This window comes from Capra hircus, chromosome 13 (genome assembly GCF_001704415.2).
Source record: "Capra hircus breed San Clemente chromosome 13, ASM170441v1, whole genome shotgun sequence".
Lineage (NCBI taxonomy): Eukaryota > Metazoa > Chordata > Mammalia > Artiodactyla > Bovidae > Capra > Capra hircus.
The window spans coordinates 19,039,002-19,062,220 of NC_030820.1; the positions used below are offsets into that span (position 1 = coordinate 19,039,002).

The 23,219-nt window shown below is 42.3% G+C and overlaps 1 protein-coding gene across 4 annotated transcripts in view; it reads left to right on the top strand.

Annotated features, from left to right (window-relative positions):
- NRP1 (neuropilin 1) overlaps positions 1-23,219 on the top strand; it is a 149,130-nt gene that overhangs the window by 70,086 nt on the left and 55,825 nt on the right. For all 4 annotated transcript variants that reach the window (XM_018057071.1, XM_018057072.1, XM_018057073.1 and 1 more), the window contains exons 5-6: positions 2,174-2,329; positions 4,423-4,589. In XM_018057071.1, the coding sequence (XP_017912560.1) occupies positions 2,174-2,329; positions 4,423-4,589 (323 nt within the window). The remainder of the gene's footprint in view (positions 1-2,173; positions 2,330-4,422; positions 4,590-23,219) is intronic.

Consider the following 23,219-nt stretch of genomic DNA (forward strand, 5'->3'; position numbering starts at 1 on the left):
ATCTCTTTCAGAATTTTCCACAGTTTATTGTGATCCACACAGTCAAAGGCTTTGGCATAGTCAATAAAGCAGAAATAGATGTTTTTCTGGAACTCTCTTCCTTTTTCCATGATCCAGCCTCCCATAAAGACTGCAGACCAGAAATGGGATTCCTTTTGAGGAAGGCAGAGAGGCTATGAGTCTATGGCTCTAGTGAGATATTTTCACGTGCATGTTTCTGGCAGCTTTGCACCCCACAGGGGAAGGGGAAAGTGTTGAATTGGTGACAGGGCCACATTCAGAATGAAGAAAACCTGGCCAAGAGACAGCACTTGGGGTCAGAGAATGTGAGGCCAGGATTAAAGCTGGAGAGAAACAAAAATCGGTGAGAGTTTCCTCTGAGAGGCTGTCTTCTGCCAACTGGGAAACTTGATACCATGACCTCCCCCCGCCATTCTGCAGAGCCCCAATCTCCAGGACTCTGTGGTGCCCTTTGAATCATCTGTATCCATCACCTAAATGAGGAGCCTCCTTGTCTTCTTCATAATACAGTGGTTGACACACACAAATATTTGGGTGCTGGAGAGTGAAGGATGACAGAATTTGGTAGATCCATTACTTTGGGCACATGGAGAAGTTATCAGCTATTCAGACTTACCATTTTGCACTAATTCAAATAGTCGACCACTTTGGTTTAGTTTTTTTTTTCTTTTCTTTCCTTTCCTTTTATTTTTTAAAGATGGTTATTTTTTAAAGAACTAAAAACCTGTTAGCCCAGGATTTGATCACTCTGTAAAGCAGGGTGTTCAGACAGCCACTGGCCAGGAACTCAGCAGGCACATGGGGCTCCAGGTAGGCCAGATCTTATGGGGTGTGCTTTCTCGATCACACATGAAGCTTCTCCCAGCCCTCACCAGCCGCCTTCTGCATCTAAGTGGCACACACTGGCCTTGGAACCCCACACCCCTGCCCACGACCCATCCCTCCAGAGAAAAGTCCACCTACCATGCCTCCTTGAACAAAGCAATAACTCTTAGTTGAAATGCACAGAACCATGGATTTCTTGGAGGGGGAAATGGTCTATACCAGATTGTCCTTCTAAGCCCAAACCATCTGGTATGTTTTTACCATATGTGCGATGAAAAAAATTCTAGAGAAAGAGGAGGGTTTTTTGTTTTTGTTTTTTTGGTCTTGCTGCTGATCTATACAGGGAAATGAAAAGATTCTCCAAGCCCATAGGGCTTCTGCACTGTCCATAAGGCAACTTACAGTTCCTGAATTGCCACAGTTGGTGTGAAAGCACTTCAACAAAGGACTGGCCAGTTTAAGCCAAATAACAATTTGACTCTATCACAAGTTCGTCAGTGTCCCCAGTCTTTCTCTGCCTCCGTTACTGCCCGTTTCCTGGTGTGCAGTCAGATGGCTGATTTGGGTCCTCTCTTGTCCACTGGACACGAGTGCCATGCAGTCACCTCTCTAAGGTTTGGGATATGAAAAGCAGAAGTCAGAAAGATGCATTTTTCCTTTGTTTTGATTACAGTTTGCTAGTATGTATACTGATATCTATAGTTTGTAAATTTGCTAATTATTACAATTATTGGTCTTCAGATACATCACCCACTGTCACTTGTCTAAGTCTGTGATGTTTATCATAATGAGGCTCCAGGACTGAAAGAGGAAGAAAGTGGGGGTTACCCAGGGTGGGGTCAGTCAGACCTTGGTTCTGCTCTGTTGCCAGGACCTCTCTGTTCCAGGACTTTTCCCAGGATCCCCTCCTAGGTTGGGGGCAGGGACAACAGGCAACTCCAAGAACCCTCTCTGAGTGATCACAGCCTGGCGGAGTTGCTGGGCGCTGGACCGTGTGTACCACGTGGTCCTGGAGATAAATGCCAGGGTGCACTTGGCAGCTCAAATCTCCTTTACAGTCGAAGCCAGTATTTCGATTTTGTTCCTGAAAACAGTCCTGCTCACTGGGGAATGTGGTTATGCCTGTCATTGCCCTTCTGAGCACACTTGAAATCCTCCACAAACCTGATCCAGTATGTTCACCGCAAACCAATTAACCAGGGAAGGCTTGCTTTGAGTAAGAAAACACTTCTGGGTTCCACTGGGACCCATGTCTGCAAATGGTTTTGCTGGCATGAGCTGCAGCAGAAAAGGTGTTTTCATAGTCTCTGCATTTCTCCCTCTGCAGTTGGTCCCCACATTGGGCGATACTGTGGGCAGAAGACACCAGGTCGAATCCTCTCGTCGTCCGGCATCCTGTCCATGGTGTTCTACACGGACAGTGCCATAGCCAAAGAAGGCTTCTCGGCAAACTACAGTGTCCTGCAGAGTAGTGTTTCAGAAGGTCAGTATTGATGCCTCTTGCAAAGCCCTGCCTTAAATATTCTCTGCTCTTCCTCCTCATAGACCTGCAGCTCTATGAAACACTAAAGATGTGTTTTGTGAGTTGGAGTGCCAAGTGTTTCTCTCTCTTTTTAAAATGGTTTTTATGAATATCAACAGAAAGAACTATTTGGGGTGCTTTCTTAAGAAAATTATGTGTGAGAAGGCTGCTTGTAAACCTCTGAAATTATGTGAGAAAAATTGGGAAATGGCAAAACTGCACCTAGAAACAATGAAATATGACCAGACCACCTACCTGGCACCCTCCAGTGTGTATTGGATTGAGAGTCTGGGAAGCACAGCTATTGATCTCTAATAATAAGGACCAGTCAGTATCAACATAGTTCATTGATGGGCAGGCGGGTAGAATGGGTGGTGTGTGGTAGTTTGGTTTGGAGAGACCCTGGCAGAAGCTGTTTTTGTCTTTCTTACATGAATGAAAGTGGATATTCATGTAAAAGAAGTATGTTTCAATTTCTATGATTACTTTCCATAAAAGAAAAAAGAAGTAATATGGTTTTGTATCTTATTAAAATGCTTGACTAACTCAGTCCTTGCTCAAAGTCGATGTGGTCTCCAGCTTTTATAAAGGCCTGAGGGAGGAAACCTGAAGAGCAATGAATGATTTGGGTTTCATCAGTTTTGGCTGCTGCTGCTGCCGCTGAGTCACTGCAGTCATGTCCGACTCTGTGCGACCCCAGAAACGGCAGCCCACCAGGCTCCCCCGCCCCTGGGACTCTCCAGGCAACAACACTGCAGTGGGTTGCCACTTCCTTATCCAAGGCATGAAAGTGAAGTCGCTCAGTCGTGTCCGACTCTTGGCGACCCCATGGACTACAGCCCACCAGGCTCCTCTGTCCATGGGATTTTCCAGGCAAGAGTACTGGAGTGGGGTGCCATTGCCTTCTCCAGTTTTAGCTGCTAGGTTATCACGTAGCATAGGGGAGAGGCAGGGGAGTTTGGAGACCTCTTTTACAGATATGCTCATGTCTTTTCTACCAGATCTTACTAGAAAAGGAAAAAAGCCAATTAAACTTCAAAATCTTCTTTGTACTTAATTTATTTGGTTAATTCATTCATGTATTTTTGTGCCTATTTTATATTCCAAATAACAAATCTAAAGCTTAAAAGTGTGAAACCAGTGAAAGAAAATCTTGTATGCCATAAAACATTATTAATTATGCTGGAAAATACAGAAAATGTAGAAGTTTCATTGGTTGAGGTTTTTCTGGATGGCTGAGAGCCTTCTCTTTAATCTCTGAAGGTTTTTTTTTTTTTTTTTGCACTTTGGTACTTTGAATTCACATTTTCCTGAACTTAATTATTCACTTCCCAATATCACAGTTCATATTTCATTTTTTGTAGAGTATATGAGGCCTAATGGAATATATGTATTTATGATTCATGGACATTATTGTGAATGTTACTGTTTATGCTGTAAAATTGTGGTGGTCTTTGGGACCCTATGATACTACAGTTTACCCCTGATGGATACTCTTGTATATTAATAAGATAAACTAGTGGTGTTATTAACTATGGCCAGGTCAGGGCAGGGGAATAACACAGGGGAGTCTGAGAGAGGAGGCCTGAGCGCCAGTGTTAAGGAATCTGAAAGACAGAGAGAGAGTTAAGTTCTACTCAGCCCACCAGATAGGAGCTGTAAATAGACAGAGTCTTTTTCACTTTTATTAGGTCTTAGAGGAAATAGTAAAATTTTATTTAAATATAACTCTATGTGTATGCATATGACATATCTGTATATGCTAACTTTGAAAGTAAATCAGAATATCCATCATTTCCTAAAAAGTCTCTAATAATATTTATGTCACCCTAAGCCCCAAGTATGAGATCTTTATAGCCTTGATTTGAAGAATTCTTGCTGTGAAAATGCACATATCAGTGATACAATCCAATAAGCCCCTTGCTGTCATCTTTTGTAAGATTTTGTGTGAACATCAAAACGAAGTTTTTAGTTTTCCAGATCAAAAAAGAAAATATGCATCTTAGGTTCCCCTGCATTTTCCTGACTTTGGACCATTGTTTTTTTCCCTTCAGACTTCAAATGTATGGAAGCTCTGGGCATGGAATCTGGAGAGATCCACTCTGACCAGATCACAGCTTCTTCCCAGTACAGCACCAACTGGTCTGCTGAACGCTCCCGCCTCCACTATCCTGAGAATGGGTGGACCCCGGGAGAGGATTCCTACAGAGAGTGGATCCAGGTATGTGGCTTCTGGATTGTCTACAAAGGTTGTTGAAAAAAATGTGCCATCATGAGACCTTCCAACCAGAAGGACAAGGGGACACCGAATGTAATTACTCTGCAGAATTTATAGGATCAGAGAAAAGCCCAGGTGATTTCCCTGAAAACCCATTTAGCTTCTCGGATACTTGCATATGACTCAACAGAATCTGAGCACAGATGTGTCACTTGGGTAACAACTCAAAGATGCGAATTTTTTTTCCCAACAGCTACACATTTTCTATTGATGTGCTTCCTACTTCAACAGATTTTTATTTCCTTAATGAAATATCTTGACTGTACTTGCAGGTGTGCATGAAGTCATTGTTTGATAAAGTGTTTTGTTTGCTTGTTTGCTCAGGGTAGAAGAAGAGAAGAATGAGGTTGAGGTTTACTTTCTCACACTGGTGTCCATGTAGCATGTGCCCAGAAAGTGGTTTGACAGCGGGTGTTGGTGTCTGGATTTTGTACAGGCACACACATATGAAATGTACACATCTCCGTCCTTAGTAGTGATGCTGGTTCTGCTTCCCCACTTTGATACTCCCTGCTTGCCTTCACCCTTCCACCCTCCACAGACTCCCCTCCTCTGCACCCCCACCTGGACTTGTCTCCCAGCTCATCCCTGGCCTCACTCCCAAAGTCTAAACTTGCCCAACCTTGATGTCTGGATACTGTCACCCAAGGCCTGATATTCAGGTTCTTGACTTTTTCACCCATTGTCAAATCAAACATCATATCTGGCTGTGTGGGTTCAACTGTGGGCAAATTATTCAACATTTTTTGCTGAAGGATCCAGACTTCCTTTTCAGGAGTGTAGGCAGAGCCTGTCTTGCACTCATTTCAAGATATATAAAAATGACTAATTCCCAGAGAGAGTTCCTAAGCAAGAAAAAATACCAGGATGATTAATCCCCTCCTTTCTACATCTACGGCTGTTTCAGTCTTTTGAGCACAAATACCAGATTTTGTTTTACTTTGGAAAGGTCAATATTAGTTTAACATACACTTAAAGTGAAATGGCCTATTTCAGGAGGCTGAACTCACACTAACCTCAAAATGATAACACTGAGAAATGTGTAGAGGGTGAGAAAAGAAGAGGCTGTTACCTTGGGATCACTGAATCCAGCTCTAGATGAAGTCAGAAATGAAATGAACTTGCCTACGTCAAAAGAGCTCTTAGAGATTTCCCCCCCGCCCCCGACCAGTAAGCAATTCAGTGTGATTGACTTGCCTTCAGCGGGGTGCTTATGTTTTGCAGAGCTAAGCAAGTTTGCATGGTAATATAGTTGTCTTCTTGGTGACGCGGAGAAAACTCAATAATTTAGAGACAGTGGTCTTGCATGAGTTTGGAAAATGCAACGGTAGCAATTCGTCTGGGCAAGGAATTCTGTGTCAGTAGAAGCGTAGAGACAGAATGGACTCTCACAAAACATTTGTCAGTGGGATAGAGTTTACATCTCTCTTAGGAGTCAGGTGCCATTTAAGATGGCCCCAGAAGAAAAATCTCAAATGGTTGAGCTCTCTATCGAAGTATGGTTCAGATATGCTAAGTAACCAAAACCCCCCAGGCAAGAAGGTTTACCTCTTGCCAATAGTATCCCCCGCATCTCTGGTTGGCGTGCCTGTGTACGTGCTAAGTCAATTCAGTCGTGTCCAACTCTTTGTGACCCTGCGGACTGTAGCCCGCAAGGCTCCTTTGTCCTTGGGATTTCCCAGGCAAGAATACTGGAGTGGGTTGCCATTTCCTTCTCCAAGGGATCTTCCCCAGGGATCAAATCTGGGTCTCCTGTGTCTCCTTCATTCACAGGTGAATTCTTTACCACTGAGCCACCAGGGAAGCCCTCTCTGGTCGGTGTGCGGGGGGTGGTGAGGGGAGGGGTGGGGAACGGGAGCAGTCTGTCCCACATCTTCTCACACCAGAACTTAGTTGGAGGGAAAAGTCATCATCCAGAACCTGTCACCAAGAGGCGGGGAGCATGGCCAAGCAGGCTGGCTTCTGACGCTCTGTCCAGGAGTGCTTCACCACGTTCATTGCCAGAGTGCCTCCCAGGACCACACTTAACTTCTGATGGGCAGCAAGGGAGGGAGGGAGAACAGATAGAAGTATTTGGTGCCAGCACAAATGACACGTGTCATTCACGGGATAGTTGCCATGTGTGGAGTGTTTACTCTGTGCCCGGAATTCAGCTGGGTGCTTGACACATTTTTATTTAATCCTCATAGCAACCCTGTGATGGAGGTCTAGTTATCCTCATTTTTAAAATGAGGGGCCCGAGATTCGAAGAGATGAGTAAATGCCCCGAGATCATGGTTAGTGATCAGGCTTGGAGGCAGGGTCTGTTGGACCCCATGTGCTTCATCTTCGTCCTTGCTTCCTATACATTCAGGTGTATCCTGTGAGGCATCGGTCTCCTTTTGTACTTTTCCTCGTGCTGAGAAGGCTCACGTGGGATGGGTTTGGGGGTGTCCTGTTTCTAAACTGAGAATGTGGGGTCTTTGCTAGTCCATCCCTTTGGGAGGTAAATGTCAACGACAGTTCACCTGGAAGGAGAATGATCATTATCTCCTACCGCGGAGGGAGGGCGTCGAGGAGCTCAGCAAGTTCATTGCCATGCTAGATGCGGCTGTGTACATAGTGAGGGATCTTATCATCCACCCATCACCTAATTATGAATAATTTCATGTGTTTCCAGCTTTTCTGAAACTCCTTAGAAGAAGTGGGCTGGTTGCTTTCACTGGGTGGATGGCTAATAAATTAAGCCACAAGCACAGTGTAAGGGAGACGCAAGGCAGGAGGCACCTACCCGCCCCCTCCACCCCCAGAGGACCCTCCGCACGGGACAGTCCCATTTGTATGCACAGCAGAATGCGGATGGAATTTGTTTTCTTTTTCTTTTTGTACCCCACTAAACATGTTGCTGTAGCAACAAGGACAAACACTTGCATGTGTTAAATTAATAAGGCAGCCCTGGAACCTGACTCTCCCTCAAGACAGGAACAGTCTTTGGTTCAATTGTTTTCTTTAGGAAATTACCGAGTGACATAAAAAAACAATGCGTCGTTAACCGCCGGTGTGGATGTCCTCTGTGGTGCTTCCTGTGGGATCTGTTGTCTGGCAGAAAGCTTAAGAACCTGGCAAGGGGCTGTGTAGTGAGGAGGAGCATGAAGGGAAGTCCTGACTTGGACATTTTCACGTGGTCACATCCTGGTCTGAAGGCCGTTTGGTATCCTGAGAGGCAGAAACCTCCTCTTGTCGATTGCAGAGTTAATCACTCTGTGAGCTTTGACCTTTTTTTTTTTCCCCAGAGTATTCCTTTCTGGTCTGTATCCTAGAACTACTAATCTTACTATTCTATTCATTTCATCTTTATCTTCTTTTTGTTTCTGGTTAAGCAGTCAAGGATTCTGAGGAATCAGTGTATCAGTGGTGCTATAAAAAATTCTTAATTTTCAAGCACATCCTTTGAGTCCAAGCCATTAACCTCGCTGACACTGAGTTTTATTTTCCTATAAAATAAAGGTAACCTAAGCTTTCCAGGTGGCTCAGCAGTCAAGTATTCACCTCCAATGCAGGAGCCGCGGGAGACGTGGGTTTGAGATCCCTGGGTTGGGAAGATCCTCTCTGGAGGATGGCATGGCAACCCACTCCAGAATTCTTGCCTTTAGAATTCCGTGGACAGAGGAGCCTGGCAGAAAGCTTAAGAACCCGGCAAGGGGCTGTGTAGTGAGGAGGAGCATGAAGGGAAGTCCTGACTTGGACATCACATGCAGCCTGCCATGGAGTGGTGAGCTACAGTCCATGGGTTGCAAAGAGTCAGACACAACTGAAGTGACTTAGCACTCTTGCACAAAGGTAACATAGCCTTCCTCGTTCAAGCTCTGGCAGTCTTGCCAGAGACAGTGGATCTCGGAGAAAGGCAGGCTCAGATTTTTCTTTTCACATCTGCAAACTAAGTGCATAGAATATGTGTCTGATCAGAAGACATGTTATCCTAAATCCTAGTATAGCCATTCACACACAAAGCAGAATTTAATTCGTTAATTATTTCGATGTTTTATTAATGATGGTGTTCACCGTGCTGTAAACAGATTTGTCCTTCTAGCTTTAATTAAAGCTCCTGGGAGCGCTTTCCTCAAAACAACTGTGACTTTTCCCTGATTAAAATGCCAGGAGACAAGAGAAGAAAAAAAAAGCCAAGAGACATAATGCCTGGATGGAGTATGAACTTTGTTGATCCGAAGAAATAAAAATGGCACTAGGGACTAATCGATTACTTACTACACCCTCTAATGACTTTAGAAATAGAATTACTTGACACACCAACTCAAGCTGAAACTCTGCGTGTCTCCAAATTTGGTAGCATTGTCTTTTGTTGGGGGGGTGGGGGAGATTGGTGCTAGATTATTCATGCCCTCACTTATTCCAGAGGAGCAGAAAGCAGCTGGCTTCTAAACCACGTCCTGCTTGGTTTGGTCCCTCAGCCCTATTATGGATTAATCCCATAGAAGAGAGAACTCTCTGAGAAGACCCTCTGTAGCTGTAAGAATCCGTCAGCAAGCCCCATCTCTGTTTACTACATTTTCTGGTTCATTCCAAGGGATGAGGAGAAGGAAAGTTCCAGAAGAGAGGAACTCATGCTAACCCCTCCAGGAGCTTGTTCCCATATTTTCCTTTTGCCTTATATGCATTTTCCTTGGATAATATTCCACATTTTCTAACTGAAGGAACTTTGAAAAGTGACACCAATAACCAAAGACCTTGTTGTAAGGAGACGAGCTGAACTGAGTCAAAACACGCCTACAACCCCCAACCCCTGCCACACACACACATTCAGGGTTCATTCACTCACAGCCACAGTTGTGGGGTTGAAGAAAGTGTGTGCCCTCATTCAAGCTGGTCAGATCCAAGCAACCCTGAAGTTCCTTGGAGAATTTTAAAATTCATTTTAAGACACATTCTAACAACAAAACCTTATTATGTTTCTATAGCATTTTCCCTGTCTAAAAGCCTCTTTTCAGACACTAAGACTAAGACATCCCATCTTAGTCTTAAAGTATAAGTGAAGTGGACCAGAGGTTTTTTTTAATCTGCATTTTCTCATGAGAAAGCTCAAGCTCAGAGAGGTTAAATGTTTCCTCAAGTCCCGATTTGGGGAATGCTACAACCTGTGGGGAGAGTCAGCCTCATACAACCAAAGAGGACCTCCTTCCTCAGACTTGGGACTTGAGTCTCTGGGCACCTGGAGAGCTGGAGGGCAGGCGGCCGCTGGAGACTCAAAGCTCAGGTTCAGATCTGAGCCAGGCCCAGGTGTAGCTGGCCTTTGCAGAGCTCTTTGTTGGAATTACTACTTGGTTTTTTGTTTTTGTTTTTCAAATTTATCTACTTATTTTTGGCTGTGCTGGGTCTTTGTTGCTGCAGGCAGGCTTTGTCTAGTTGCGGCCATCAGGGGTCACGCTCTTGTTGGAGAGCACAGGCTCTAGGTGGGAGGTCTCAGTTGTTGTGGTGCATGGACTTAGTTGCTCTGCGGCATGGGAGATCGTCCCAGACCAGGGATCGAACCCGTGTCCTCTGCATTGGCAGGCAGATTCTTTACCCCTCCACCAGCAGAGAAGTCAGGATTTGGTTTTCACTTCCTGCTCTGTCCAGTACAGTAAACTGTACAGATTCTGAGCAAAGTGAAAAGCTTGGTGAGGTCTTAAGGCCTCACGAGTCACAGAAGAAATTGTCATGCCCCTCGCCAGGTTCCAGCCCCCAGCCTCAAGATCTTCCTTTTAGTCCAGGAGGGTCTTCAAGGTTCACTACCATCAGGCGCCTCCATATCCACCCAGGAATGTGAATTGTTGCTACCAGCAACCTCCATGGTGGTCCATCATGATTCAGAAGCTGGATTATTCTTCTTTAACAAGAACGGGGGCTTCCCTTGTGGCTCAGCTGGTAAAGAATCTGCCTGCAATGCAGGAGACCTGGGTTCAATCCCTGGGTTGGGAAGATCCCCTGGAGAAGGGAAAGGCTACCCACTTCAGTATTCTGGCCTGGAGAATTCCATGGACTGTATGGGATCGCAAAGAGTCGGACACAACTGAGCGACTTTCACTTACACTTACTTAACGAGAATCGAGACAGAACATCATTTAAAGGCATGGACCTGATGTCAAGAGCTGAGAAAGAGCTATCTGGACATCCTTGACGTGCCAAATGGAATGAAATAATCCGTGAATTCTTGGAAATGTTCGCTCTGACACACAGCACTGCGACACGTTTTTATCGGATTTTAGGTGGGAGAAATGAGTGTTGTTTATTCGATTAGAAGAATTTGTTATCTGAAACCCTTGTTGTAATCTTTGAAGTTTTCCCCAGATTGAAAGTAGAAGCTGAAGAAATTTATCTTAAGGCTCTTGAATGTCATTTATTTTCACAAGTTTCATATCTCATTTTCTTTCCTTCACCACTTTTTTGAATGAATCTTTCATTCTCTCATATGAATGTGTTGAGTGTGAAAAGGGATCTCTTATGAAATAGTTTGTGATATGTTCATACAACTATTAGTTTCTAACAGATTTATAATCTGTGTTAAAAATCTGCTTGAATTGGACTAATCCAGAACGAACATGTTATCTCGACTATAAAGTTTCTTGACTTTATCCTGACTATATAGTCTGGTCTTTAGCCAGGTCTTACAGACCAGACTCTTCAGAGGGGCGTTTTCTCATTCGGATCATTAGTAAATTGCTGAAACTGCAATAAAATGCTTTATAAATGTGCTACTAGAGAGCTGATGAAAATAGCTGACTGGGTTGCCTAAATGTGGAATGACACGTGTAAAATATAATGTTGGCAAATTTAGGGAAAATACAGCTGTTCAATTGAATGTTTATTCCCCAGGTATGCTCTGTGTGTGTGCAACTAATATTAAGTTGCTATTTTAGTGGAAACATTGATCTGGAAGGGAGATAATCTGCTTTTTTAAAAAGTCACCCAGGTGAGCCTTTGGTTTTCTTACCCTAGTTCTGCAGTGGCTTGTATTTCCTGCACAAAATAAATGCTTTACCTCCCACTTTTCATGTATCACAGACTTGCTATCTCTAGGTTTCCAGCCAGGAAGCTTGTATTCCAAAAGTTATTGTCTCCAAAGGGACTTGTCCTAATGTTTTTTCTGATACCTTGGTGGTTTGTGTTATAGAAAGTCATTTGAAAGAAATGTATAATAGGAGAGGTATATAGAGACAGAAGAAATTCCAAGGTTTCTGTGGTTTTTGAAGGAGGCTATGATTGGGGAAAAACAATGCACATGTAACATAATTATTATTTAGACATTTTTAGCTGTCTTTTGGGAGAAGGCAATGGCACCCCACTCCAGTACTCTTGCCTGGAGAATCCTAGGGATGGGGGAGCCTGGTAGGCTGCAGTCCATGGGGTCGCTGAGTCGGACACGACTGAGCGACTTCACTTTCACTTTTCACTTTCATGCTTTGGAGAAGGAAATGGCAACCCACTCCAGTGTTCTTGCCTGGAGAATCCCAGGGACGGGGGAGCCTGGTGGGCTGCCATCTATGGGGTCACACAGAGTCAGACATGACTGAAGAGACTTAGCAGCAGCAGTAGCAGCAGCAGCTGTCTTTTGTCACAGAGGAAAATATTGAGATGACTTTAACAATTTTGGTTAAGTTGACCACTTAATGTTAAAAATCAGTCAAAAGATTAGTATTTCATGTCAATACACTTAAAAAAAATGTATGACATTTAAGGGAGACTCTTTGATTTTTATGATGAAGCATCACTGGGAAGACAGTGTTGAAAGAACCACAACAGTTTAGGTAGAATTACACTTAAAATTGGGCTTCCCTGGTAGCTCAGACAGTAAAGAATCCACCTGCAAGGTGAGAGACCTGGCTTCTATCCCTGGGTTGAGAAGATCCCCTGCAGGAGGACATAGCAACCCCCTGCAGTGTCCTTGCCTGAAGAATCCCCGTGCACTGAGGAGCCTGCAGTCCATGGGGTCTCCGTCAGACACGACTGAGCGACTAAGCACGAGCACCCTTATTAAGTTTGTTGGTAGAGCGTGAACCTTCCTTTTTGTCTGCTGTTTTGGTTTCTTATTGTTTCATACCAGTGTTGTTTATCTGGACCTAACATTCATAGCTAAATTCTAGAGGAGAGGTTTCTATTATTTGTTTCCAGAATATCTTGACTTTAAGAATATGATTAAACAAAGGTGCAAACATTCGTTTGTCTAAATCCCTTAATTTGCATGCTTTCAGAGGGATTAGGTGATTTGCAAGACTACAGAGCAAGTTCGTGACAGAACGTGGGTTGGAATCTCAGTATTCTGGCCCCCACTTCTTTGCTCCCACTCTGTTGTAACAGTATGAGAAATGAATTTGGATCCTTTCTGAACATGACATTTGAAGACCAAGCAACCACATTTAAATGCCAGTGTATCCCTACTCAGCTACTGATTAGTGACTGATATCTAGTAAATCGAACAGTCACTGCAGAAGCTTTAATTTAAACAAATGATTAGACTTTGTCTAGAGCAGAGTTTCTGTGTCTGGACAGCCTTGACCTTATGGACTGGATAATTCTTTGTTGTGGGGCTTGTCTTGTGTGTTATAGGGTATTTAGCAAAATCCTCCACCCACTAGAAGTCAGTAAGACACACATATCACACATATATGCACACACACCCTCAGTCATGACAACCAAAAACACCTTCAGGTGTTGCCAAACGTCCTATTTGGGTGCAAATGTATCCCCAGTTGAAAACCACTGGTGTAGAAGATGCCACATATCCTAACCAAGTCATTTTTTAAAAATAATCAAACCGATCAGCATTTTGAAATAAAAAGTTGCTGGTTGCTTGGCTCGTTTTTGTCACGTTTCAAACTCTTATCATAGATAGGGTTTGAACAGAACCATAGTTCTTTTGTTTTCCAAAAATACAAATGCATCTGTTTACTTTATGCAGGAAAATACCATCATAAACCTGCTTGCTTGTTTATCTTAAAGCTTCACTATTTTTAGCTTTTAAAAGTGGACTGTTTTTAGCTAAATAAATACAGATGGTATTTCAGACGTGACTGAGTCTCAAAATGCACTGATAAGGATGAGACTAAGGAAAGGAAACACAAGGATAAACTCGGCAGTCATCATTGACAAGATTCAGGGAAAATAGTGAAATGAGCTCTTCTACACTAGGACTCTGTGTGTTCCTTACCTTGACTTACCTGTTTGAGTTTTTCTTTTTGCAGTATATAAATCAACAGTTTTTTTTTTTTTTTTAACTTCAAAAGTAATCAAGAGTAAGGAACTGTGTTTGAAAACCTGTCTATTGCTTATTATCTTTTCATGGGAAACATATTACTAAGTTTCCAATTCTGAAATCTAAACAACAACAAGTAAGGAGCCATCAATTACCAGCCAGTTTTGTATCTGTGGGCCAATAGGAAGGCAAGGTTGATGGTCTTACATCTGTTTTAGGTGAAAGACTGTTCCTGTCTGTGGTATTTAAAATTTAAAGAACTTCTGTTGTTATACAATTGGGAATCCTCGGGGAGTTAAATGTTAATGAAATCCATAACGTGCACAGATTTTATGATACCAGTTTTAAGAAATTCCTTTGGTGGGGTTTGTTGATTTCTGCCCTGGCTTTAATAATTGTACCTTTTACAGAGTGTGTTAATGTTCACATATTGGAGAAATGACTACGTTTATGCAGCGTGTAAAGCAGGACACAAATTTCTAAGCTTTGAATAACTTTAATATCAGAACTTGAGAGACCCAGAGCACAAAATGTGTGTGCTTCGGAATCGGCAGAACCCACAGTTTGAAACTTTTCAAACACACCAACGGCAGCCTTCTTCAGAAAGGTGGAAAGGGTCCACGCTGGAAATCCCAAAGCCAGGATGTGCATGTGTATTCTGTATATTTCTCATTTAAAGCACCATGTGAAAGCTCCATATCAAAATGGCAATTATTATCCACATCAAAACAGCAATTTTGGATGCCGACCTGAACCAAAGACACACAAAAAAACACACACACTTCTTTCCTTTCTCCACAGCAAGCCCCCAGCCTTCACATTTCATTCAACTGTACACTCAAATAAAGAAAGGAGAGTAGATTAAATTTAAAATGCTCTATAAATCCCAATAGTAATAAAATGCATTATGCTTTTATATTTCCAACTATCGAACAAAGTAAGCATTTGAGACTAATTGCACATGTTATGACAGAATAATCACATATGTACTTGTACAAGTGACTTATACATTTTTTTTCCAGCTCTATTTGCCTCCAGGGGTTAAAAACATATTTATGGCCTGCCTCTAATTGCCTTCCTTCAGAAGAATGAAGTCTTAATTTTACCAAAGTTTTATTTTTCTTACAATCCCAGTGCTTTAAAATTGTAACTACATTTTTTTGGATTCAGCAGAAAAATAAATAAGCTCCTTTATTCTTTTAGCAAGCCTGAGAGGGCAACAGATAAAATTCTTCAAGGGATGGCTGATTGGATGCGACAGCTTCTGAAATCCTTTCAAGCATTTAAGATTCTGTGATTCTATTAAAAATAAATTTACTCCATCAGCTGGTGCCCTGGGCTTGCTTAAATGAGAATATAAATATATGAAGCATAGCTGGAATTCGTTTTAAATACTACTGATAATCATATCAGGCAACACATAGCCAAAAAAAAATTTTTTTTTCCTTAATTAAAAAGTCTTTTTCCCCCTTAGATCAAGTCATTGTTTGGGTTGGCTTCACCCTGAAGCTTATCTGAGGATTTCACATAGAAACCTCACTAGTGGGGTGTTTCACTTGATCCTTTTGAGCGAGTTCAGGGGGAAGTGTGGCCTACTAGGGGAGATAAGATGAAGCCTGGACAGTTCATCTTTCCTGTCTTCCCCAGTCTTTGACAGAAGTATCTATAAAACATAAGCTCAACCACCATTCCAGCCTATTCACACCTTGAAGTCTGGCCAACATTCGGTTTTTCTTCTTTCCTTAAGAAGACAAATACCACGTGCAATGTTATAGGCCACCATACTAATGCAGAAATGTGGGAGGAAAAAAAGCATGGTGGGAGATCCAGCTGTCTGGAGAATCATCACAGAGGTCTCAATGCTTCTAAGACTCGATGTATTTACTTAGGGCTAAAACTGATGGAGCATAGACCCGATCTCCAAAGAGAAAGACTGGGACCCTGGTAAAGACACAGGCTGATGCCTACAGGTGCAAGAAATGAGACAGAGCCTTAAGTTTGAAGATCTGGAAATTAAATATAAAACTTCCAGTGGGAAATACTCGTGATAATAAACAGAGGTTAGCAAATCATATGAACTGTGAAATACTGAACAGACTGTTTTTGATATTTCAGGAGGTACACAGAGTTCATGGGGAAAAGAGAAAAGAACTTCTAAGTTCCCAGTCTTACAAAATGAAGATAAAGTATGCAGAATTTTCCTGGCCTAGTTTTTTTTTTTTTTTTAAATTTATTTCTACTGGGGTATAATTGCTTTACAATGTTATGTTAGGTTCCACTGTACAGCAAAATGAATCAGCCATACATCTACAGGTATCTCCTTCCTTTTGAATTTCCTTTCCATTCAGATCACCACAGAGAAGTACGAAGAGTTCTCTGGTGGCTCAGTCACTAAAGAATCTGCCTGCAGTGTGGGAGACCTGGGTTCGATCCCTGGGTTGGGAAGATCTCCTGGAGGAGGATATGGCAACCCACTCCAGTATGCTTGCCTGGAGAATCCCCATGGACAGAGGAGCCTGGCAAGCTACAGTCCATGGGATTGCAGAGAGTCGGACACAACTGAGCGCTCAGGCATGTCCAGCTCTTCACAACCCCATGAACTGCAGCACACCCGGCTTCCCTGTCCTTCACCACCTCCCGGAGCTTGCTCAAACTCATGTCCATGGAGTCGGTGCCATCCAACCGTCTCATCCTCTGTTGTCCCCTTCTCTTCCCGCCTTCAGTCTTTCCCGGCATCAAAGTCTTTTCCAATGAGTTGGTTCTTCCCATAAGGTGGCCAAAGAATTGGAGTTTCAGCTTCAGCATCAGTCTTTCTAATGAATAATCAGGACTGATTTTCTTTAGGGTTGACTGGTTTGATTTCCTTGCAATCCAAAGGAGTCTCAGGAGTCTTCTCCAACACTACACTTCAAAAGCATCAATTCTTTGGCACTCAGCCTTCTTTATGGTCCAACTCTCACATCCATACATGACTACTGAAAAAACCATAGCTTTGTCTGTGGTTGGTAAAGTAATGTCTCTGCATTTTAATATGCTGTCTAGGTTTGTCATAGCCTTTCTTCCAAGGAGCAAGCATCTTTTAATTTCATGGCTGTAGTCACCATTTGCAGTGATTTTGGAGCCCAAAAACATAAAGTCTCTCACTGTTTCTATTGTTTCCCCATCTATTTGCCATGAAGTGATGGGAACAGATGCCATGATCTTAGTTTTCTGAATGTTGAGTTTTAAGCCAATTTTTTCACTCTCTTTCACTTTCGTCAAGAGCCTCTTTAGTTCTTCTTCGCTTTCAGACATAAGGGTGGTGTCATCTGTGTATCTGAGGTTATTGATATTTCTCCCAGAAATCTTGATTACAGCTTGTGCTTCATCCAGCCCAGCGTTTCTCATGATGTACTCTGCATATAAGTTAAATAAGCAGGGTGACAATATACAGCCTTGACACACTCCTTTCCCAATTTGGAACCAGTCTGTTGTTCCATGTCCAGTTCTAACTGTTGCTTCTTGACCTGCATACAGGTGGTCTGGTATTCCCATCTCTTTCAGAATTTTCCACAGTTTGTTGTGATCCACACAGTCAAAGGCTTTGGCATAGTCAATAAAGCAAAAGTAGATGTTTTTCTGGAACTCTCTTGCTTTTTCAATGATCCAGCGGATGTTGCCAATTTGATCTCTGATTCCTCTGCCTTTTCTAAATCCAGCTTGAACATCTCAAAGTTGACGGTTCACATACTGTTGAAGCCTGGGTTAGAGAATTTTGAGCATTGCTTTGTTAGCATGTGAGATGAGTATAATTGTGCGGTAGTCTGAGCATTCTTTGGCATTGCCTTTCTTTGGGATTGGAATGAAAACTGACCTTTTCCAGTCCTGGGCCACTGCTGAGTTTTCCGGATTTGCTGGCATATTGAGTGCAGCACTTTCATGCGCCTGTGCTATTCAGTGTATTCTCATTAGTTGTCTGTTTTATACATATATATACAATGGAGTATTACTCAGTCATAAAAAGGAATGAAATTGGGTCATTTGTAGAGACATAGATGGGCCTAGAGAGTATCCTGGCCTAGTTATTTAAACATTATTCCGAAAATCCAGACTAGTTACTGCCATTTTCAATCACTAACATTTACAGCACACACATTATCCTATTTCTATAGTTTTAACTTACATTTCCAAATACTGCATTAATTTAAAAGGATGCTGTTATTCATTCACAAAGCTCTGATACCAAGATGGTAAGAATTCATTTATTTAACAATCATGTACCATGTAAAGAAAACTCAGTCAATACATTCGTTCCCTTAACGTATTTCCTCTAAATATGGTAAATCAGTGAATCTCATTTATTAAGACAAATGTAGAAGGCATCTTATATGATCACCATCTGGGCCATCCTATGTCTTCTAAAGGATAGGACAAAAAAGGAAAAGAGCAGGAATAATAAATTTGGGGTCCAATCTGTAAATGCTGAAATTGAATTCTAATTATCAACCTCTATAATATAATGTTAGTTCCCTTAGTCTAAGAACTTTGCTGTTTTCCAGAAGAGTTTATGGGAACATCTGTTTATCTACTTATCTTTTTTAAAGTGCCTAAGCTTAGAATATTCGTCTCATATAAAATTGAGCTTAATGAAAATCTTTTTATCAAAAGTAATTCCAACAAATTAAGAACCAATTCATTCCATTTCCTTTTAAATATCAGAAGTTTTTTTTATTAAAACCATGCAGAGTAATGTGTTTTCAGACGTGACTTTGTATCTTAAAGTATAGTGACAACATGATAGGTTCTTGCTGTCCTGGAAACCTCAAAGTGGTTTGAAACAAAGTGGTTTTCGTTTTTTTTTTCTTTCGCATTTCCAAATGTGGGCCTTAGCCCTATTTTTCCTGTCAAAAAGCACACTCCCCAACACTACACACACCACAGTGTGATCATGTTCACCAAGAAAACATTTTGCCTTTTGTTACCTCCAAGGATGCGGTGAAACAGTCTGTGCATGCGTTTAAGAATGGTTCTGGAGGATACAATGGATGTTATTGTTAGTTGCTAAGTTGTGTCCAGCTCTTTTGATCGCGTGGACTATAGCATGCCAAGCTCTTCTGTCCTCTACTATCTCCCAGAGTTTACTGACATTTATGTGCATTGAATTGATGATGCTGTCTAACCATCTTATCTTCTGCCGTTCCCTTCTCCTTCTCGCTTCCATCTTTCCCAGCATCAAGGTCTTTTCCAGTGAGTTAGCTCTTCGTATCAGGTGGCCAAAGTATTGGAGCTTCAGCTTCAGTAACAGTCCTTCCAATGAATATTCAGGGCTGACTTTCTTAGGATTGACTGGTTTGATCTCCTTGCAGTCCAAGGGACTCTCAAGAGTCTTTCGCAGCACCACAATTCAAAAGCATCAATTCTTTGTCACTCAGCCTTCTTTATGGTCCAACTCTCACATCAGTACATGACTACTGGAAAAACAATGGATAAAATGGATACATGTATATATACGGCTCACCTGAAATTATGACATTGTTAATTGGCTGTATCCCAACAGTTTCCCTGGTGGCTCAGAGGGTAAAGCATCTGCCTGCAATGCAGGAGACCCAGGTTCAATCCCTGGAGAAGGAAATGGCAACCCACTTTGGTATTCTTGCCTGGAAAACCCCAGGCACAGAGAAGCCTAGTAGGCTATGGTCCATGGCATCTCAGAGTCAGACACGAGTGAGCGACTTCACTTTCTTTGTATCCCAATACAATTTAAAAGTTTAAAAAATAATTTAATTTAGAAAAAGAACCATTTCTGAAACAAACAACCAAAAAAAGAATGGTTCTGGTGGATAAATACAAGTCACAGTTCCCATCATGTTTAGGACTCTGGGCAGGGCTAGAGGGGGAAGAGCATGAAGTGATGTCTTCAGTGGAACATCCATGTTTCTTCTCCTGTGATTTGAAAGTAGACAGGCAGATACACTTTTCCCATCTTATGACCCAGGCTTGAAATGAATGAAATTACTACAGGCAGATTTTTCTTTCAGAACATTAAAAGAATTTGCAGTTCTATTCCTTGACTGCATTTGGATGGCAAAGCAGCAAGTCTTTAGAGCACAAAACTTTTCCCCTCTTTCGCCTTGGTTACCACCTCCATCCACATTTTTCCACCTTTCCAGCTCTTCTCTTGCCGTGGGCTGGCCTCTGCTCCATCCATTACTATAGAACATCCCCTGTGAATGGTACTTACAGATGATTCTCTTAGACAGTAATTCTTTGAAAATGTATTATTTCAAAGGCTTTTCCACCTCCTTTATAAGTCATCTTCAAAAAAAAAAAGAGTCAGTCTACACTTCCTGGCTGAATAGTTAGCTTCCAGATAGGGAAGATGCTGTGGACCAAATATTAAATCGTGAAGTCCATTTCATCTGTTCTCAGGAATGACTGACACCCCTTTAGAGACCTACAGTTTATACACAATTGCTGACAACCAGCTGTACCTCGGCAGCCTGTTCTTCGTCTCTTCTCTTGTCCCCAGGGCAGTGTTCATTATAAAGGGTTTTGGCGGGTGACTGACTTTAATCTCGGTAATCCCATCAACTCCTTGCAGGATTTTTAACACCAAATAGAGAAGTTTTCTTGGACACCTGCATGTCCAGATTCCCCATCAGCACATGAAGCTCTCATTAACCTGAGAGGCCCACCTAGATGCCTGAGAAATACACAGAAAGTCGGTGTAAAAGGATGCTGTCAAAGTTTATAGGCCAAGAGGCTGAGTTAGACCATTGCCCCCATCTGCAAGTCTTTAGTTTCCAAAAATTCACCCTTGTGTTTGTTTTTGAAACCATGCCTTTTAAGAGGGAGAAAAATTAAAGGTATGACTTACCAAAAAACTGATGATAAACGAATCACTTTGTTTGTGCTGAAATAGGTGCTATCTAAGGACAGATGTGTGTTGATCTTAAGTGATTTGAAATCTCCCCAATACTGCAGATATTAAAATTTTGTGGGTAGCATACAACAGATTTTAAAACAGAAATAGACCTTACCTGTACCTATTTAATATTGTCTTGGTGTTTTAGGTTTAATAATCTCTTTAAGCTGCTGATAGACTGGAAAGATGTACGTGTGTATAACTGAGGTTACTGCACCGTGGAAAGGTGTTATGTGGCCTGGCCTCGATTCAGAGCCAGCATCAATGCTTCTTCCATGGGGCTGCTTCTCAGAGACCGTGAGACAAACACAAAGATCACAAAAGGCCTGAAACCTGCATTCATTTCCCAGCCACACAAAACTTACAATGACAATATCCTATGAAGATCACATGTTAAGCAGGTGAAGACTTGAAGACCTACAGTTAGACAGGGAAATGTTGATGTGGTTACTTTTTCTAAAATACAGAAAGGGTCTGAGAAAAGTCTAAGATACCATATACATCCAATCCGTAAAAATCTTGTGGATGTTATGACTGCCAGTAACTTGACTCTAAAATGAAAATGTTGAGAAGAGGTTGGAGAGAATGATAGATACGGTGAAAAAACAGATTTAAGCCCTGCTGCCCTTCAGGGTAAATTCTGGGAGGAAGGATACTTAGTAAGTAACTGAGAGTTCTTTTGAGAAACACATAAAAAGGAATCCTTCATGTGACATGGACCTAGCCAATGAAATTTGTCACTTAGCAAACCCTCCCTTTAAGTGGTGAACTTTTCAAAGGACTGGAAATTTTATGAGTAGTTTTAATATTTGCGGTTTAAACATCAAGATAAGGATAGCCATATTCCTCAACTTAGAGGACAGATTGGTTGCTCAAATGCTAACATTGACTTAACAATGGATTGTTGGCTTTTATTTGGAAGAAAGGCATTTCAGGTCTTGCTGGCAGTGTTGAACTGACACAGCACTGCATTTAAATTCAGCAAATGTGTATTGAGCATTTGCTAAGGATGGGATTCTGCTGTTCAAGGCAGATGAATTTAAAGAGAGCTGTGTGTGTGTGTGTGTGTGTGTGTGTGTGTGTATGCGCAGGCGCTCAGTTGGGTCCAACTCTTTGCAACCCCTCGGACTATAGCCTCCATGGACTGTAGCCCACTAGGCTCCTCTGTCCATGGGGATTCTCCAGGCAGTAAAAATGGAGTGGGTTGCTATGGCCTCCTCCAGGGAGTCTTCCCAACCCAGGGACTGAACTCGTGTCTCTTGCGTCTCCTGCATTGGCAGGCAGATTCTTTACCACTGCACCATCTGGGAAGCCCACCTAGCTACTTGAGGCAAAACCACACACACAAACACACACACGCATACGTACACACCCACACACTCCAATTACTCAAATGACTAAGGGAAAAAAAGTATTAGGGTCACATTCTTATGGTTAACGTGTATAGCAATGCATCACTATGACTCTTATAATAACTAGGAAAAATAACTAAATGGGCTATGCATTAGTATTTTTGTTGGAGGGAGGAGGAGACCACAGCTTGGAATGACTAATTAGCTTCCTTAACATCCTCCAGGTCACTCCTTACCGTCAGAGTCACAGAGGTTCTCTTGGGGCCTGTGCCTTTTTGCCAACATGTGTTGCCTGCGTCACCCAGATATTTTCCCTGTAGCCCTAGCATTCACTGAGGATATTTAATGCGACCAATTCTCTCTGTAGAGAGAGTTCTTGTCTACTCGACTTTTTCCCTCACTGACGAGAGGGCAGAAATTTGGTAACCTTCAGTCTCCTGCATCCAAGTACCTAGCACTTATTTGTGTGATAAAAGAAGAAACTCCAGTCACCAACTTCCCTCCACAGCTCAAGGGATGTGAGACACAGAAATACCCACCACTGTAAGCTTAGGATCTCAACTCGTTGCCCTTTTGGTTTAAGAAACAATGGTGTCATTTTGACAGCAGTGTGGATCCCTGCAGAAAACATCACACAGTTTTGATGCCATTTCATTGAGGTGTTTTCTTTCAAATGTAGATATAAACAGAGGGTAGGGCTGGACAGCGTGCCAAGAGGTTTAGGAGAGAAGAGTCTGACTCATGCGGGCTGAGGGTTAGGTCTTATTCCCAGGAATGCCTGGATTCCCAGAGGTAGCAAAAGCAAACACTTTAGCAGAATTATCTCAGCAGTGCCTTGCATGGTCATGAGCTGAAAGTTTAATTACAAACAAGATTGCATGGTCTCTCTGTTACCCACCCAGCACTTGCTGGTGGGGATGCCTGGCTTCCATGAAGGCCTCTGCACAGAGGTGTGTATTGGAGGTTGCGGATGGGGAGGACACTTTGCTTTGCTCTCTAAAGGACTTTTGCCAAGAGATACTAGACAGGAGGAAAATGTTCATCATATCAGATATTTTTAAATATAGGCAGTTGGGTAGGATTTTTTTTCC